At 35.0% G+C, this 19,556-nt stretch overlaps 2 protein-coding genes across 2 annotated transcripts in view; one reads left to right on the forward strand and one right to left on the reverse strand.

Moving 5' to 3' along the window:
• Nucleotides 1–767: 767 nt before the first annotated feature.
• LOC125657627 (mediator of RNA polymerase II transcription subunit 31) lies at nt 768–8,979 on the reverse strand. The gene is made up of 4 exons (XM_048888326.2): nt 8,928–8,979; nt 7,644–7,724; nt 2,462–2,558; nt 768–1,988 (listed from the first exon to the last, which is right to left on the reverse strand). Exons 1-4 carry the CDS (start codon nt 8,965–8,967, stop codon nt 1,787–1,789), a joined length of 420 nt encoding a protein of 139 aa, XP_048744283.1. The 5' UTR covers nt 8,968–8,979; the 3' UTR covers nt 768–1,786.
• Nucleotides 8,980–9,189: 210 nt separating this feature from the next.
• The window catches only part of LOC125657217 (integrator complex subunit 2-like), a 34,271-nt gene continuing 23,904 nt past the window's right edge, over nt 9,190–19,556 (forward strand). The window contains exons 1-2 of the mRNA XM_048887896.2: nt 9,190–9,541; nt 16,786–16,924. Of these exons, the coding sequence (XP_048743853.2) occupies nt 9,264–9,541; nt 16,786–16,924 (417 nt within the window). The 5' untranslated portion in view covers nt 9,190–9,263. The remainder of the gene's footprint in view (nt 9,542–16,785; nt 16,925–19,556) is intronic.

The following is a 19,556-nucleotide window of genomic DNA, read 5'->3' on the forward strand; positions in this document are numbered from 1 at the left end:
CTGAAAAAAAAAACTGGGGTCGCAATTCTTGTTATTGAGCTAGAGTGTTCTAAACATGACCTTTTTGCACTTAAAGTTTACTCAATTGAACTTGATTAATCAATCCTTCTGCCACAAAACAAAGTCCTTGCAAAACCCTTTCAAAATTTGAATTGACACAATTTTCTTTTAACTGGATAAGGTTCAGTAATAGATGTGTAATATATTTGCACCAATGGGATCAGTATTGAACCAGTAAATACTTAGTTGTAGTATCCTGCGTAGTTGTGCTCAAAAGCTAACTTAATTCCTTAACCTCAAAACAGGCACATTAATATGTGATTTTGGCGATTGAATAATACTGTCTTGCAAGACAAGTCTTTCTTATATGAAAGGTGAAGGTAACAAACATTGATCAATCTCATAACTCCTTTCAACAATGAAAACTTGTTTTTGTACAAAATAAATGTTTTATCAGTCAATAATATATACTTTATTTTGGATACCCACTTCTGCCCACACCCAGAGTTGAACTCACGACCTGCCAAATCTCCTAGCAGCATGTAACCAGCGCGCTCGACCATCTAGGCTAGTCATAAAACATGCTTTCGATGACGGTTGGAATTCTCGCCACGCTGTCACACGCTACATGGTCATTGAGAACGGAAATGGGATACAGTTATTTAACGTACATTTAAGAGGATCATACATGATACACATTGCATTTGAAATATTTTATACGATAAAACACGGAAATGGCAATGAACTCTTAAATGAACATATTGACCCTAAGTGAAGAAATATTTATTATTTTGCCTGTAATAATAGCAGAAAGCTGTGCAATTAATTTAAGTTGATATACATAAAACAATTTTCAAAATACACATGTATTGAACCACAAGTGAAAAAACAAAAAACCCTACCCAGATTTCAACAGAAAGATTACATTAGATACAGATTCGATATACACGTTCATGTAATTAACATTGTGAAATGATAACAAATTTCATATAATGTAGGTGCAGATCTAGAACATTTTCAGGGGGGTGAACCAGAGGTTTAAAATTGTTATATCATGATATGTATTTTGTACTCTGCATGGGATTGTTACCAAAAAAACAACATCTTGTTTAGTTCATTTAGTTCCACACATTCTCAAGTATTAAGACATTGTCATCTTGAATCATTTCATCTGAATTAAACCTGCGTACATGTCTAGACATTGTGTTCCACATATTCACTTTTTTTACTAGCTTTTTATTACAGTGATATGAAATAACCCAAGATTTATATGTACACTCAAGCATGATATTCCATGAGAAAAAAACATTGCAATTGTTTGGTAGCTTTAGTTCATGTAAAAGCAGATATATTTTTCTATAGTGTAAAAAGTTATCTTTTTGATTAATTTAAAGCAAAATTATTAATCAACATTTTCCCAATTTAATACATAAATTGGACAGAATACATGCTATTTCATAAATGTAGATCCATGTATCATCTTGACAGTGTCACACACTTTTCATACATGGCTGCTTACTGCAGTAAAGTCAAATCATCTGAGACAAGTTCTCTGTAGTTTATATGACATATTCTATTTCTATCAGTATTGGCTTTCCATTGAAAACAAGTCAATTAATCCAACAAAGTTTTCAATAGGCTGAGCAGAGGGCGTTCATTTTCCACATTTCTCATGCAGTGTCCTCTGTACTTCAACAACAACATACAATGGTCAGTACTTAGTACAGACTTCCGAGTTTTCTCCTGAGTTTAACCTTTGTACTATCCTCGTCACTGTATGATCCTGTTATCCCGGTTTCTCCTTGGTTTGCTGCAATGTCCGCTGGGCAGTCATTTCCTCCTGTAACAGAGTCATCCTCTTCCTCTGGTAGTGCTGCCAGTGTAGCAGTTGTTGGTCGTCTATGAACTTAGCACACTGGGAGTTCACCAGCTCCTTACGGAAATGTTCATATTGTAACAGCTCCAAGAAAAATAAACATTGGGGATACCTAAATATTAAAACCAATCCATGTGAACATGACATGATAAGAATACTCTTTTCCTTCAGACATGTTTGTATAATAATTGAGTAAAAGGATAAAAACAATTGACATGTTTGTCTTTACCAAGTAATATACAGTATGCTGTATGTCAGAAATGAAAGTAAATATTTCTCAGCTCACTGCTGAGTTGAAGACAATCAATCTAAAATTAGATCCTTTAAACCAATCACACTAATTTGTGTTGTGAGTATGTGAGCAGATCTAACATCCAATTCTGATTAGATTGTGCTCAGAATCTAATGTAACCACATTAAGAAAAGAGCTACAGCTGTTGTAAACTTTGTTGACATTTTTGTTGAATGTAATTTAGCAATATATTCGCACACAATGAAAATTTGATACATGTATTATAAAATTGTTTTACCAATGGGTAAATTAAGATTAACTTTACAAAAAATTGAAACTAAAATATGCCTCACTTCAGATATTTGGCATATTTTGGTTCTTTCCAATACTGTAAATACTTCAGGTAGTTTATGAAAGTTGGATCTTTGAAATATCCTCTTTGGGCTAAAACTGAAAAGAAATAAAATTTATTATTGCAATTCACCTTTGAATTAGAACGCTTTACCCGATATAGTATTGCGTTGTGTGACGACACAATTGAATGAGACGATTGAACAATTTGAATGACATGTTTGATGTAATACAACAAGAGTTTTCATTGGCCTATTATACAGTCCGCCCACTTTCTCAAGCGGATTCAGTGTATATAGCTCTCTGAAAAGATCCACCTCTTATAAAAACCTTCGATTTACAGGTCACAAAAAGCTGTTGACGGTTGAGGCCTGATATTGGTATATTCTTGTGTTGCTGTCTCATAAACTCAATATAAAAAAATCTTAACATATTTTCCTACTATATACTTGTGTCCAAACATACCTTCAAATATTCATTAAAGCGACACACCACCCGAAAACTTGCAGCTTCAAATGATTTCGTTTGTTGACGTAGCCATGTTGGGTAGCCGGTCAATTCGAACGCTTGCTATTGGTATCTATTCATAAAATCGGTTGTAAGTTATGTATTCGCTCTTCATTTATTATCAACACGAATAATTAATAGAAATTAAAACATTTTTAAGCGCTAAGCGTAGCTTAGGCGCTTATTGCCGCCAGTTGGGTTTTGCTTTCGTCATCATGTTTCCGGTTTATCGCCACCTATAGGCGAATTTATGCATCGCTGTAGTCAAGTCGTGTTTAAAGTAGTCGTAATTTTGCAACCGATCTAGCACGGGGATAACATTCATATCTGCAGTTGCATTTTTTCCCCGGAAATACAGTTCGTTGAACAGTAAACAAAATATGTATAAAAGGGTGATATTTTTGTCCTCATTCTTGGGGAAAGTGAGACACAGATGCAGGTCATTCTTCAGTTAAAATTCCCATTTGAATCTGCGTCTGTAATAATTAAAGTGATTCAAAATCTAAAATTGAATAAGAATATGTATATGAAACCGTTTTAGCTCGGGTGCCTTTGTATTGTTACCTTCGCATGGCGCTTAGAGGCCAGGAAAATCAATTTGCATGGTGCAATCTATAATTAGAAGCCACGTCATTAAGCTATACACGAAACAGGAGGGTTTTCCACGTGTGTTTTGGCTGCTGTTCCGTCTCACTAATTTTTTTGTCCGACGCAGCAAAAATGTGTGCAACACAGTAAAAAATTAACTGATCCGCGTCCATTGTGAACGAGAAAGAATTTGTGCACGATTATGCTTTGACAGCGAAGGACAGAGATCGGTGTCTCAGAAGGATGGTATTACGTAACTGCTTACACCTTCCCCGATCATATATGTAAGTCGGTCATGCAGAAATTTAGAGGATGCAATGGTGTAACTTAAGCTTACTTTATTATTTCTAAACAACCAAGATATTCTTCAGTATCATCGTCAACACAATCAAATTTGATTTCGTGATTTAGTTTCAAAAATGAGACTAAAAATAATAGTCTTGGGGCAAGGAAAAGATAAAAGGTACAACATTATATTATATTATATTATATCATATTATGGAAGACAATACCCCGGTTTCAAGTATTCAAAACACCGCGTGGAATTTTACGAGGGCTGTATACTGAAATACATATGTTTAGAACAAGTGTTAGATAAACATTGCCATTGTGTCAAACATGAATGTGAAATGGTTTGCGGTCCACAGCACGCTACATACAACGAAAAGTAATCGTGTTTTCAATTTCTTTGTACTTCAAACAAACAATTGACGATGACATGCATATGCTACATGTATTTCCGAACGTACAAATGATGAGGGGGGAGGGGCATGGATGTACTGTCGTTGTTCCCTGTCCCCGCATTTTGTTTTCGCTGAACGATCTTTTCATCCCACCTCTGGTGTGTCCAGGGGTCCGTGTTTGCCCAACTATCTATTTTGTATTGCTTGTAGGAGTTATGAGATTGATCACTGTTCGTTATCTTCACCTTGCATAAAAAAGATGCATTTAGTTTTTTGGTGAGAGCCTCTTCATTATTTCTAACAGCGGTTTGAACATTACCGTTTGAAAATTACTTTTGTAACTTTTCAGTGCCTAGTTTGGGATTCTCATTTAGCTACATTTACATGTTGTAAATTTTGCATATTTATTGAGAGTCACTTCTGTTACGTTTTTTTTTTTATATTAGAACTCCTACACAAGCTTCGAATCTTATGGTTTTTTGCTAAGGTTATTAGCATTTTCATACAAAGAACTGTTTTATAAAATTAAAACAATAGCAATGTGTATTATGTCTCATTCAGACAAACGGATGAGTCTCCTTTGCAATATGAATATGAGCTTTTACACAAGAAGTGTAATACACACAAGTTGATGAGTACAACGTTTAATATACCTGTGTACAAACTCTTGGTTTTTTTGGTGTTTTTTTTTAGATTTACGTATAACAAACAATCACTACAATTGCTAAATGTAAATCCATGCTTATATGTTAATCTAATTCATCATCATATTTGAATTAGTATATCCTCTTGCACTAACTTTCATGTTATAAATGAGCTATCTCCACTCTTGTTGATGACGCAGTATTCAGTTTCAAAGTAATATTGCACATGTATGATGAACATCTTTTCTAAATAACTTCCTAAATTTTTTTTTCAGTTATACATGTATTTATCGGACTTATTTGGATTCAGATTCTCTCCAACCTGATTTTGAATTGAAAATAACTTCATTATTGATTACAAAAAATAATTCCGCTTTCATGGTTTGATTGCTATTTACAGATAATTATGCACTGGATTCTGTAGTACAAGTCATACAGATGCATGTTTATGTGTGTATTTAAATGATTTCTGGAAAGGTAATGAAATGGATGTAAAGCGTTTCATAATCCTGCATTATTGGTGTGTTTTGACATGTGACATTTGTTAGTGTATGTGGTTATGTGTAATTTTCTTTTTTGTCCAGTTTGTTTGTTCCTTTCTATTATAAGTGACTTACATATATGTATCAAACTATTGATTTGTTTCATTTCAGTTGTATTCTAAAAATATTTCATACACTATTTAACTGGAACACAACAGTAAGTTAGTTGCGTAATAACAATTGAACACTTTATACCGAAAATTACCATTACAACTGTTTTTACATTTTCTACCAAAAATGTTCTTCTCTATAACATCACATCTGTAAGAGAAAAAACTGCATAGTCATGTAGAGCATTTAATGATCCAGGGAACGGAGCAGAGCGGATCAGAAACTCTTGCCTTGGGAAGATGGGTGGGAGCTAAACAGGGTATAAAGTGTTCATTTGTCAAATATTTGAATAACATAGCCTTAAATGCTATTGATTGATAGCCTTAAATGCTATTGATTGATTGTATCTTGTTTAACGTTCTTCTCAATAATTTTTAATTCATTTGGAGACGTCACCAAGACCGGTGAAGGGCTTCAAATTTAGGCCTATGCTCGGCGCTTATGGCCATTGAGCAGTGAGGGTTCTTTAGTGTGCCACACCTACTGTGACACGGGACATCCGTTTTAAAGGCCATCTCCGAGGACCCGTGACATTCACACCTGATGCCGAGAGTTTGGTGATGGAACTGTCCCTACCTGTTTAACGAACTAGGTCTGTCGTGGCCGGGATTCGAACCCCGACCGCCCTCATACAGAGCGAACACTTTACCTCTGGACCACCGCAGCGGTGGTAATGCTATTGATACTAAATTCTGATTATAGATATTTAATAAGAACATGTGTCCTTTACCAAAATTGTAAATTTCATGATCCAAGGACAGGGTTTTAGTTTAGTGTGGGATCAAAATTATCATAGTGACCATTGTTTTAACAACATCATATAAAATTTATATCTATACGTGTTGAAAAGTTTCAGGACATTGCTTCCAATCCATATTTGTTATTTTCTTACAGAAAATGTACTACTTAGTTATGTGAAAATAAAGAATAATGCATAAACCTTTTTTAAATGTTGTTCCTGCTCATTAACATTACATACAGAATTCATGAAGTCAGCTTAGCGCTTTTCAGTACTTTCAGTACTTTGATTTGTACCAGGTTTTGTAAAGCTCTTGATGAATGAAAATGCTACACACGCCCATTAGATGGAGACTGGCCGGCGCGGCTGCTCATGACTAATGAAAGCCGCATTGCCGTGAGTTTAGTTATTTGAATAATTATCATTTAATAGGGCTGGGGTGGTATATTATTTAAACTATTTAGCTAAAATATTTGTGGGGTATTAGTACACATCTAGACGCTATTGTGCTAGTATGGAAATGAACCGGGATTCGAATCGACTGGCTACTTAACATGGTTACGTCTAATAACGAAATCATCAAAAGCTGTGATCGAGTTTTTGGGTCGTATGGGGCTTTAATAAATATTTGAAGGTATGTTTGGACATAAGTATAGTAGGAAAATATGTCAGGAATTTTTTTGATATTAAATTTATGAGACAACAACACAAGAATACAAGTTTTTTTTTTCCATCTAGCATCTGGCCGTCATGTTTTCAAATGCTGACTACTCCCGTATAAGGGAATTTGGGCGGACTTATACATATAGACCAATGAGAGTTTCTGTTGCATTTCGCAGTTGTATTACAAACAGATTCAATTGCGTCGTCACACAACGCAATACTACATCGGCCAAAGCGTTCTAATTCAAAGGTGAATTGCGATAATATGTAAGAAAATGAACATGTGTTAAAAATGCTAAGTACTGTGTGGAACTAAGAGCACACCAATACATATAATGGTATGGTATGGCAGCTGATTCTTAAAAATATTTTTATTTATTTGTAGTATAGGAGAGGAGAAAATATTTGGTTGGACCGGGAATCCAATCCGTGACCCCTGTATTACTAGTCGGGTGCTTATTATTATTTGTTGTTTTGGGTGTTTTTTTTTTTTTATAGCAGAGCAATTGATTTCTAAATTGTGCATGAAGAGTTTTATCACAGGCACCTGGATTTCTGTCAATAAGTCGCTCAATAAAGCCAAAGATCGAAAAATCCTACCCCCTCTACAGAAATTCAGGTGCCTGAGAAGGCCCAACCCGGCCCGGTTAACCCCCGTGAGCCTAACGATTATAGGGTTCTGCTTTCGGTCAACAATGTGTACTCACAATTCAGATAATTTGGATTTGCTAAACACTGCACAAATTCTAACTCTGTCTGAAACCTCAATCTTTGCTGCTCCTCTGTTTCTGAAAAAGAATATATATCCTGGTGTCACCGGTTTTCGATAGTGCAGTACTATTTTTATATATTTAATATATTCAGCAATTATTTCTCACCTGAATTTTATCTGTTCTAATCAATTAACTCTATCTAATGAATATATGCTGTTTTTTGTTTAAAACTATCAAAATCCAGGTAGCATTTCAACTTTCGTTAGATCCGCCATAATCAAATTTGTTTTGACTGACGTCACCTATTTTCGATAGTAAGTATGGCGCGCTGTTAGTGTTAAAACAACATTAAATAGAATGATTCTTTTATTCTGATTTTTTCGACCAAATTGATTACATTAAATAATGAACAAATAAAGCAACTTCAAACAATTTTAAATAGTGGTGAAGGTCCTGAAGACACACACCCAATGTTATTACGCCCATTTATCATATTTTAAAGTTGTCTAGGGGACTTGGAAACATTTGGCAGTAACAATTCAGCATGGACACTCATTCCATATTTTATCGACTGGAAAGCATTGCCCAAGGCCTCTGGATCATCATTCTTATAATTTCCTCTCAGGATGGAAAATATCTGCAAAGAAATAAACAAGAAATCAATAAAAACAAATTTTAAAACAGAGAATTTTTTAAAAAACGTATGGTAATATGACTATAATGCGTTTCCATACTGTTCTCTTGAACCGATAGTTAACCCAAAGAGAGGCTTATCTATTTTTAAAACACAGCATTGAGTTTATTATCAGACGACAGCATAGGTGAAGAGGACGCTGTTTTCGACGGAAAATAATCAGATTTTCATTGTGGTTTTTTTGGCATTGGGAAAAATGGCGTTTTCAGAATAGATGCACACAGAATTGTAGTCTTACCTCTTTGAAAAGCGTAATTCTCGATCTTTTTGGCTATCTGACACTTCTTGTTACTGACGCTGATTTTGGGAAAAACATTCCGAAAAATGACATTACAATTATCGAATGATCGTTAAAAATAATAACCTATCGAAATTAGGATACTATCGAAAATAGGTAACGGCACAATACACAATATACATTTCGAATTTTCTCAGCAATTTTCACATTATATGCAACTTCTACCCAAGATGAATGATAAAATCTACATAAGATATTCTGAAATGTTGCATGCTTCTAGTGTAGCTCAACCATTCAATAAAGAATAAAAACAAGTTCATCTGTAAGTTAATTTTAGAAAGAAAACCTTGTGAACCCGGCACAGAACTCTGTCGGATGCTTGCCATTTTATCAAAATTGAAAAAGTCAATTCAGATATAATTGGAAGAGGAACATATATTGTATTGTATCTGTTGTTGAATTTCTGTGATATTTGGCAAAGATGAACTTCTTTTTCCTGACATATCATCGAGATAAGACATAGTAAAATCTATATATTTTTTTATTATGTAGATAAGGTATAGATCCATACCGTAAAATATATTCCGTGTATATCCGAATATAATATTTCAACACTTTATGAAAATATGGCGGCACCCATAGTGTATTTAGATTGAAATGGATTGTGGATGAAACTTAAAGGATGGGGGAGTTTGTGGGAAGTAAAGTTTTCCAGGCGATGGAAAACATCGATGTCTCTGCATTGAATAAACTGCGGGAGAAGGAATTGCGGCCTGTGTTGCCATGTTTAGTTCGGATGGCTCTTTGTAAACCACTAGATGAAAGCGAATCGTGGTCAGCAGCAAAGAAAAACGTTCTAAAAATACTCTCCGGTATTGAGGTTGTTAACAGCATTGTTGCGTTACTTTCAATAGATTTTCACGCTCTGGAGCAAGATGTGAATAAAGAACAACAGCTCAGGTACTTAAAATAGCCTTGTTTCTGAATAGCTCTAGATAGGTCTATCTAGAATTTACCCTGACATAGAAATGTTAGTGGCATATATATATATATATATATATATATATATATCTTTGAAATAATTTTTGGACACCAGAATTACCCTACACAAAATTGGTCATAATATGAAAATACATTGTGACAGTTGGACCGAGCTAACAGTTGTAGTGGTCAGACGGATTTGAATGTCGATGGCCAGTTAGCTCAGTTGGTAGAGCACCTGACTAGAGATTCAGGGGGCCCGGGTTCGAATCCCGGTCTGGTCCATTGCATTTTCTCCCTTACTGTTACACAGGTCCAGTCCAAAGACTATTTCTATCTTCGTAGCTATTAATTAATAGTTACCTAGATATTTAAACCTACTTAAAGTAGCTACTTCTACCTACTTTTACCTGTTTTTGAAGATATAAATAAATAATAATTAAGGCGCATCTTTTAAACAGGTCAGTCATTTTATATATCATGTTCAGGGTTTGACATTTACTTTTTTGAGCACTAGACCAGTCAGGCTACTTCAAATGATTTTTGCTAGACCTGACCTTACATCCACTAGCCCTGACCAACTTTCCATATTTAAATGTACTTAATTCAAATGACAAACATTAAATTTGCATGAACTGAAACATATTTAATTGTCTCAAAAAAGAGCTTTAGTCTCGTCATTCAATTTAATGCTTTCATTTTCAAACACATTTTCTGTTTCTTTAAATTCTACTGACGGCATAAAATTCTCTAGTCCATTTAGAAGAAAATGACCTCAACCGTTTTTTTGTTTTTTTTTTAAATCTCTATTAAAACCGGTTAAAACCCTGCACATAACTTTGATATACGGGGATTTAACTGAAGCAAACAACATTTTTGGTGTGTAGACCCTTCTAAAAATCTATCAGCTTTATATGTAAAGGAGATAGTAAAAGAAAAACAAATACAAACAGAAATGTGTATAAATACTATTTTCAAAAAAAGAAACAACGAATATAGACTTGGAAAATATTTCTTCTCACTTTTTCAGGGGTTAATTAACTTTATAAAATATTTCAGAATTTCTAGATATCCGATTATAATCAATTATTAGTTAGTGACAGTAAACCAGTCATCAATTATGAAATTCCCACCGATTCCCATCACTAGTAAAAGGTATGCAATGCAGATACACCAGCTGGTGTAGCTGAATTCCCACTTTTCAGTATGGAGTCCACTCTTACTCTCCCCTGCACATGTCACGATATAAATGTGGAAGTAAGAATCGGAGGAGTATCGGATTAGTTGCAGGGTCCCAACTTCGACTGAATACCTTAGGGGCCAAGTGGGCCCCTGAATAAGAAATACTGTTAGCCCACATGAAATTTCAGTAGCCCACACATATCATGAAATTGAATACCATGGTTTCTTTACAACAAAAAAGAAATATCAGGTCACGTTGCAATTTATTTAAAAAATAAAATATCAATATTTAAATTCTGTTTTCTTCTCCGTAATTCTTTCGAATATCTCTCTCTCATTTCCACTCTCAATCCGTCAACATAGCAAAAATATCAGAGTTCATGGACTTTATTATCTTCGCGGCGTCTGACTTTAACAAACGTTTCTTCCGACTTTTTATGTGATTTCAAAATTTCTCAGCTTTACGATGCTTTCAAGTTTATAACTTGGGCAAGCTGTCACAACAATTGGACCTTTCATGTCATGTTTTGTACACACATCACGTCATCTCCTTTTCGCCGTCATCGAACCATATTCTCCCCTTCTTTCCACTTTGGTAAAAGCAGACGTTTTCTTTTCGTTTGAAGTAACGCTAGCGTTGTTCAACTTCTGGTTTAAGTACATTTTTCGAAGATTTGATACCACAGGAATGTCTCGCCAAGTGGCAAAACCTCAACCGGTAATTGAACTTCAATTATAATAGGACTCGGATCGGTCAGAAAGAAAAATGTTGATCGGACAATTACGGTCGCCAAGTGGGCGATGAGAACGGAAATTTTGGGTGCCCACAAGCAAAGTTTAGTCGCCAATGCGAGTGGGCGAGCGGTAATTTGGAACCCTGTAGTTGATAACTTGATATTATATCCCTACCCAGGGAAAGCCAAGTCAGATATCTGGAAATGATTTTGGTTTCTTTATCGCAATTCACCTTTGAATTAGAACGCTTTAGCCGATATAGTATTGCGATTTGTGACGACACAATTGAATCTGTTTGTAATACAATTGCGAAATGCAACAGAAACTCTCATTGGTCCATATGTATAAGTCCGCCCAAATTCCCTTAAACGGGAGTAGTCAGCATTTGAAAACATGACGGCCAGATGATAGATGGAAAAAAACTTCAAAGGAAGAAAGAGTAAAAGTTGTATTCTTGTGTTGTTGTCTCATAATTTTAATATAAAAAAATTCCTAACATATTTTCCTACTATACTTGTGTCCAAACATACCTTCAAATATTTATTAAAGCCCCATACGACCCAAAAACTCGGTCACAGCTTTTGATGATTTCGTTCGTAGACGTAGCCATGTTAGGTAGCCAGTCATCATTTCCATATTGGCACAATAGCATCTAGATGTGTACTAATTCCCCACAAATATTTTAGCTAAATTGTTTAAATAATATACCACCCCAGTCCTATTAAATGATAATTATTCAAAAAGCTAAACTCACGGCAGTGCGGCTTTCATTAGTCATTAGCGGCCATCTAATGGGCTTATGTAGCATTTTCGTTCATCTAGAGCTCATTTTACCTAATTACAAAAACTGGTACAAAAATGTTTTAATTTCTATTAATTATTCATGTTGATAATAAATGAAGAGCGAATACATAACTTACAACCGATTTTATGAATAGATACCAATAGCAAGAGTTCGAATTGACCGGCTACCTAACATGGCTACGTCAACAAACAAAATCATTTGAAGCTGCAAGTTTTCGGGTGGTGTGTCGCTTTAATGAATATTTGAAGGTATGTTTGGACGCAAGTACATAGTAGGAAAATATGTTAAGATTTTTTTATATTGAGTTTATGAGACAGCAACACAAGAATACACCAATTTCAGGCCTCAACCGTCCGCAGCTTTTAGTGACCCGTAAATCGAAGGTTTTTATAAGAGGTGAATCTTTCCAGAGAGCTATGTACAGTTCTCCAGCTACACTGAATTCCGCTCGAGAAAGTGGGTGGGCTGTAATCGGCCAATGAAAACTCTTGTTGTATTACATCAAACATGTCATTCAAATTGTTCAATCGTCTCATTCAATATTGTGTCGTCACACAACGCAATACTATATCGGGTAAAGCGTTCTAATTCAAAGGTGAATTGCGATAAACCAAAGCCAATCTGGATGTCATGGCTAGAAAGAGAAAAAAAACCACATTTCATTCCTTGTTAATAGGCTAATAGATGTGTGTATGTTGCACATATCCATGAATAAAATCCCAAAATAATAAATATTTATTAACTACATGTAAATACCGATTATATCGATCGTTAATTGATACAGCGCTAGTTCTTCTGATTTTGACCGATTATCAATTATGAAATTTTTCCGATTATTCAACACTACATGTCAATAATCAGGATATGATTTGAGCAACATTCAGAAATTCAAATAGGCAGCTACGACCTCTGTGATTGAATATCATAATTGTAATCATAAAATTTAAAGTGCACATTTCTCTAGATTAGTAGAGTGAACTACCAGCAATTGCGAATATTTGTCAGTTGTTTCCCCTACTTCAAACATAGGTGGCGCAAGACTCGTTTACGTCCTTGTTGACTTCCGGTGTACATAAGATTTATGAGAGATTGTAAGGTTTTTGTTGTGCAAATAGGGAGCGGGGGTAGAATTCCCGAGATATGAAGCTTTTAAAAAATTCAATTGGTTCATTGCCATCATATGTGACAGCGACAACGATCGTTTTAAGTTCCACTCAGCGTCGTGTGCTATAAACTTCAGTTCAGTCCACGTCCGACTACACAGATATCAGATGACGGCTTTATTGCAGAAAGTATTTACGGGGGATTAAACATTTGCTCTGTAGATCGTAATATTCTGCATGAATGTTTTATGCTGAAATTGTATCTATCCTTAGTGATACAGTCATCAATGATCTTATAATTCTATGACTCCCCCCCCCCCCCCACCCCCACCCCCACCCCCCTCTAGACTAGATCTATAATTGAACAGGGGAAATTTGTATAAACGAAGTATGGTACAAAAATATATTTCAGATGTCATTCAAAAATTAATTTTAGAGTTAACCAAGGTCGTCAAAATATGAATGAACATGATTGCTACCAGCACACACCCCCCCCCCCCCCCCCCCCCCCCCCCCCCCCCCTTGGTTGTAAATTAATTTCAACACTTTACTTTCATTGTTAATTTTGTTATAATTCAAAAAGTGTTGTAAAACATTGTTTTAATTTCAGGGAAAACTAGTCTGGATTCTTCAATAGTCAATACGTATGGAATTAATCAAAATATGGGATGATATTGTCAAACTTTCATAACTTATCAAAGTTTGCATTATCATAGTTATGTTGTTATGTCATGTTTATCAACTGACCCACGGACAGTCCTAGCCTATTTCAACTGTTGGTGCAAACCATAAAGAAAAATGCATCTCAAGAGATTAAGATATTTCTGAATTTTTTAGAAATTAAATTTGAATTATATCTACTTTTATCAAAATTAAATGCAAATTCATAAAGCTATAAATTTATCGTGAAGTAAATACAAATTTCACTGTCATATATACAATGTTGTGTTTATATAAAAGCCACACATAGGCCTATTGTTCATTGTGGTTTTTTATTTTAAAAAAGCATTGCATTACGTTTTTCAATATTCACTTGTAACTTCGATTTCAATCTGAAGTATGAACATTCAAATTGACCTTCAAATTGAAAAGTGTACTACATTTGTTAAGTGATGTATTTTAGTATTAAATCATTCATATCATGAACTGTCATGGTACAAACATGATAAATCCTTATACGTGAAAGTAAACACGGGTCAAATTATGTAGGCCTACATCAGTTTCCTGCAACACCATGGACAAACGTCATTTGGATACAACCATTCCTATACGCAGGATACAGTCGTGCTTTTCACGCAGAGTACAAACCAACTCATAGTATATCAATCATAGTATATGGATGGAGACGTGAATTTAGAAGTTGAAAGAAAGTTTGAACTTCCGTCTTATTGCAATCCAAATTGTAATATTCAATTAAAATGTAGAAACTCGAAATTTTGAATCATTATTGTACACCTAGCATATGGGGTAGTAAAATTTATTTGACTTGCCAATTTTAATGCTCTCGCTTGCCCTATAATATGGACTAATAAAAAAGTTAATCGCAAGGACTGTTTACCATATGTTTAAAACAATAAGATGCGGACCCCCCCCCCCCCCCACTCTCTCTCTCTCGCGATCGAGGATTAAGAATGTCAATTATTAAATATATCCATATATCTCTGAATTTCTATTATTATTTTAATAAGCTGTTAAAATGTGTAGTTCAACAACTTATAAAGAATTATGATGTATTGTATATTATATATTCAACCTAAACTACTGTTTAAGCATGTAAACTTAATTATGAAGTAGTTTATAATTAAAAACGTTCAATGTGTATTGAATGTCTTTATTTAATCGATGTGACAGAGAAAATTCGGTTGCAGTTGAAACTCAACGTGCTTTCCTTTCCGCCCAAAGAGTCTTGCAATGCGTTTTCTAAGTTCGTCTCTAAGCGCAGTGAGGTCCTACGAACCGTAATCCGTCATCGTTACTAAATATTCAACAACTTTCTAATCTAAATGTGTCCTTCCGACGCTCTCTTAAACTTGAGGTTAGAAACGCCTTGGACGTTAACGGATCGTGCGCCACCTGTAATCAAGGGCGAGTAATTTGAAGTTTTATTTGCCATTAAAATAGCTTTGCTTTACATGGCTGTCAATTAGTATATAAGCACCATTCTGAAGATTTTAGTACACATGAACTTTTAATATGTCATAAACATAAAGTACTTTGATGATTAAATGAAAAATATTTAGATACACATGTAAAATAACAATTTTTTTTCTTTAAAAAAAAAAATAAAATTACAGCTTATGCTGAAAATTACTCTGTATGTGCTGTTTGCAGTTGAGTTTTAGTCATTGAGGTGAATTAGATGTTAAATAAGCTTTCATCCATTGCTGTCATGGCTGTTTCATATGTAAAATTTTATCTTAAAAAAAAAATTCAGAGCATGGGTTTAAAACACACCCCATATGTTAAAAGAATATGTAAAAGTAAAGTGGTATGTTGTCACTAAGATAATGACATACCATGCACCATGTAGAAAAAATGTTGATAAAAATACTTTTAACATGAAGGAAACAGTTAACTTAAAAAGTTATTATTTTTTTTTTTATACAATCGATTGATTGGATATTGTTTAACATCCCTCTTGAGATTATTTCACTCATATGCCGGTGAAGGGCTGTACAATGTAGGCCTATGCTCAGCGTTTATGGCCTTTGAGCAGGGAGGGTTATTTATCATGCCACACCTGCTGTGACATGGGACCTCGGTTTTTGCGGTCTCATCTGAAGGGCCGCCCCATTTAGTTGCCTCTTATGACAAGCAAAGGGTACTGAGGACCTATTCTAACCCGGATCAATTCAATGAAGCTTGATAAGTGGCAGTGTTTGACATGAAATGTAAGTGGACCAACAGTCCATTAAATGCAAGTGCATGTACAACCGCAGCAGTGGTCAAGAGGTAGAGTGTTCGTCCCACATGTGGAAGGTCGGGTTTCAAATTCCGGCTGCGACAGACCTAAGTCGTTAAAATAGGCAGTGACAGATCCATCACCAAAGGCTTGGCATCAGGTGTGAATGTCACGGGTCCTCAGAGATGACTTTGAAAACGGATGTCCAGTGTCGCACTAGGTGTGGCACGCTAAAGAACCCTCACTGCTCAAGGGCTGTAAGCGCCGAGCATAGGCCCAAATTTGAAGACCTTCACCAGTATTGGTGACGTCTGCATATGAGTGAAAAATTCTCGAAAGGAACAAACGATATTCAATCAATCATAAATGTAAGTACAGAACATTGGGTCGGCCTTCCTGTTTTGGTGGGCCTGAGCTGCCGTCTACTGTCAAGTTAGTGTTGAGCCTTGAAAGGCTGAGTTTGTTTATTTTAGAAATCAGTATTTTATATTTGCAGGACAAAGCTGGGAGGAAATCAGTCTGAGAGTATCCTGATATCTCAGTTACAGAGTGGAGTGGCTCTGGAGTTTGAGAGGAGTGACCCACCTAGGAGACTGAGGCTTCTACTGAGTGAACTCTTGTTTGTCTCATCTCAGGTATTACAGTTACAATCATTACAGGAACTACAATTACAATCATTACAGGTATCGGGGAGGCCTCCGTGGCCGAGTGGTTAGAGCATCGCGCTCAAAATAACATGGCCTCTCACCTCTGGTCGGCGCGGGTTCGAATCCCGCTTGCGCTGATAAGTGAGAAAGTTTTGCAGTTTACTTTCGGAAGGTCGGTGGTCTCTTCCAAGGTACATTGTAACTGGGTTCTCTCTTCCACCAATAAAAACTGGGCACCACCAGATAACTGAAAAATTGTTGAGTGTGGCACAAAACAGCAAAAGAATCAATCAATCATTATAGGTATTACAGTTACAATCATTACAGTTACAATCATTACAGGTATTGCAGTTACAGGCATTACAGGTATTACAGTAACAGGTATCACAGGTATTACAGTTACAGGTAATACAGGTATTACAGTTACAGGTATTGCAATTACAGGTAATACAGGTATTACAGTTACAGGTATTGCAATTACAGGTATTACAGTTAAGATAATTACGGTTACAATCATTACATGTATTACAGTTACAATCATTACAGGTATTACAGTTACAGGTATTACAGTTACAGGCATTACAGTTACAGGTATTACAGTTACAGGAATTACAGTTAAGATAATTACAGTTACAATCATTACATGTATTACAGTTACAATCATTACAGTTACAATCATTACAGGTATTGCAGTTACAGACATTACAGGTATTACAGTTACAGATATTACAGTTAAGATAATTACATTTATAATCATTACATGTATTACAGTTACAATCATTACTGTTACAATCATTACAGGTATTGCAGTTACAGACATTACAGGTATTACAGTTACAAGTATTACAGTTAAGATAATTACATTTATAATCATTACATGTATTACAGTTACAATCATTACTGTTACAATCATTACAGTATTACAGTTACAATCATTACAGTTACAGTCATTACAGGTATTGCAGTTACAGACATTACAGGTATTACAGTTACAGATATTACATTTAAGATAATTACGGTTACAATCATTACATGTATTACAGTTACAATCATTACTGTTACAATCATTACAGTATTACAGTTACAATCATTACAGTTACAATCATTACAGGTATCAGTTACAATCATTACAGGTATTGCAGTTACAGGCATTACAGGTATTACAGTTACAGGTATTACAGTTAAGATAATTACATTTATAATCATTACATGTATTACAGTTACAATCATTACTGTTACAATCATTACAGTATTACAGTTACAATCATTACAGTTACAGTCATTACAGGTATTGCAGTTACAGACATTACAGGTATTACAGTAACAGGTATTACAGTTACAGGTAATACAGGTATTACAGTTACAGGTATTGCAGTTACAGACATTACAGGTATTACAGTTACAAGTATTACAGGTATTACAGTTACAGGTATTACAGTTACAGATATTACAGTTACAATCATTACAGGTATTACAGTTACAGGTATTACAGTTACAGGTATTACAGTTACAGGTATTACAGTTACAAGTATTACAGTTAAGATAATTACAGTTACAATCATTACATGTATTACAGTTATGATCATGATCAGTTACTTTCCTTTGTAATTGTTTTATTATAGAAAGGACACAGACAACTACCAATTAGCCTGGAGGCAATGTGGCAAATTACTTTGTATTGCTTTATTCATGTAGTACAGGAGAATAAGTACTAGAAATCCTTTCTTTCCATTTTTTTTTTATATGTTTGTCGTTAGACGGGACATATTAATATGTTATGGTGCTATACTTTTGTTCGAGGTCATGTTTTCTGGACTTTTTTTCGGAACGGATGCATGTACATCATTGAAATTTTGTCACAATTTCTCTCTGAAGAAGCATAGGAGCCAGTTTGCATTTCAGCTGGATTGTGCATTGTGACTTATTGGAGAGCTAAAAGTAGGTCAAATAGTTTTCTGGTCTTTTTTCGTTATAGATACAGTTATTGCCCAAAAATTTAGTCATGAGTTTCCCCTCGGAGAAATACAAGTTCAGTTTGCATTTCAGCTGCATTGGTGCACCGTGACCTACTTTATAACTAAAAGTAAGCCAAACAGTTTTCCAGACATTTTCCTTATGCATACAGGTATTGCCCTGAAATGTAGTCACAACTTTCCTCTCAGAGAAATACAAATTCAATTTGCATTTCAGCTTAATTGGTGCACCGTCACCTACTTTAGGGCTAAGAGTAGGTCAAATAGTTTCCTGGACCTTCCTAATGGATACAGATATTGCACTGAAATTTTGTCATCACTGTCCGATGGGTGTATGATGTTCCATTTTTGGTACTATTGTTTCATCTGCCATATATGTTTATGGTGAAATTTTTTCAGCAACAGAAATCAAGAGATTTTTTAAAGCAACTATATATCACAGTTTTTTTTATGTCTGCCTGCATCATGTGTACTACCAATCATCCTCCATGTTTGCTATAGATGTAACACATTACCGTTCCCCAGCAGTATGTACAGTATACGTATACAGCTATTTCAGTTCCATACATACCAGATCAGATATCTTGCTACATGTAGTTTACTTCCCTTTGCTATATACCTGCTTGTCCTTGATGACTTTATCATGT

Source organism: Ostrea edulis, chromosome 1, assembly GCF_947568905.1.
Source record: "Ostrea edulis chromosome 1, xbOstEdul1.1, whole genome shotgun sequence".
Taxonomy (NCBI): domain Eukaryota; kingdom Metazoa; phylum Mollusca; class Bivalvia; order Ostreida; family Ostreidae; genus Ostrea; species Ostrea edulis.

Bases quoted from the DNA above. Each gene is read 5' to 3' on its own strand.
- LOC125657627 (XM_048888326.2), bottom strand. From the start codon at position 8,967: ATGGCAAGCATCCGACAGAGTTCTGTGCCGGGTTCACAAG. The intron at 7,725-8,927 runs GTTTTCTTTCTA...ATTCTTTTTCAG, and splicing joins TTCTGTGCCGGGTTCACAAG to AAACAGAGGAGCAGCAAAGA. The intron at 1,989-2,461 runs GTGAGGCATATT...TTTAATATTTAG, and splicing joins AAATATGCCAAATATCTGAA to GTATCCCCAATGTTTATTTT.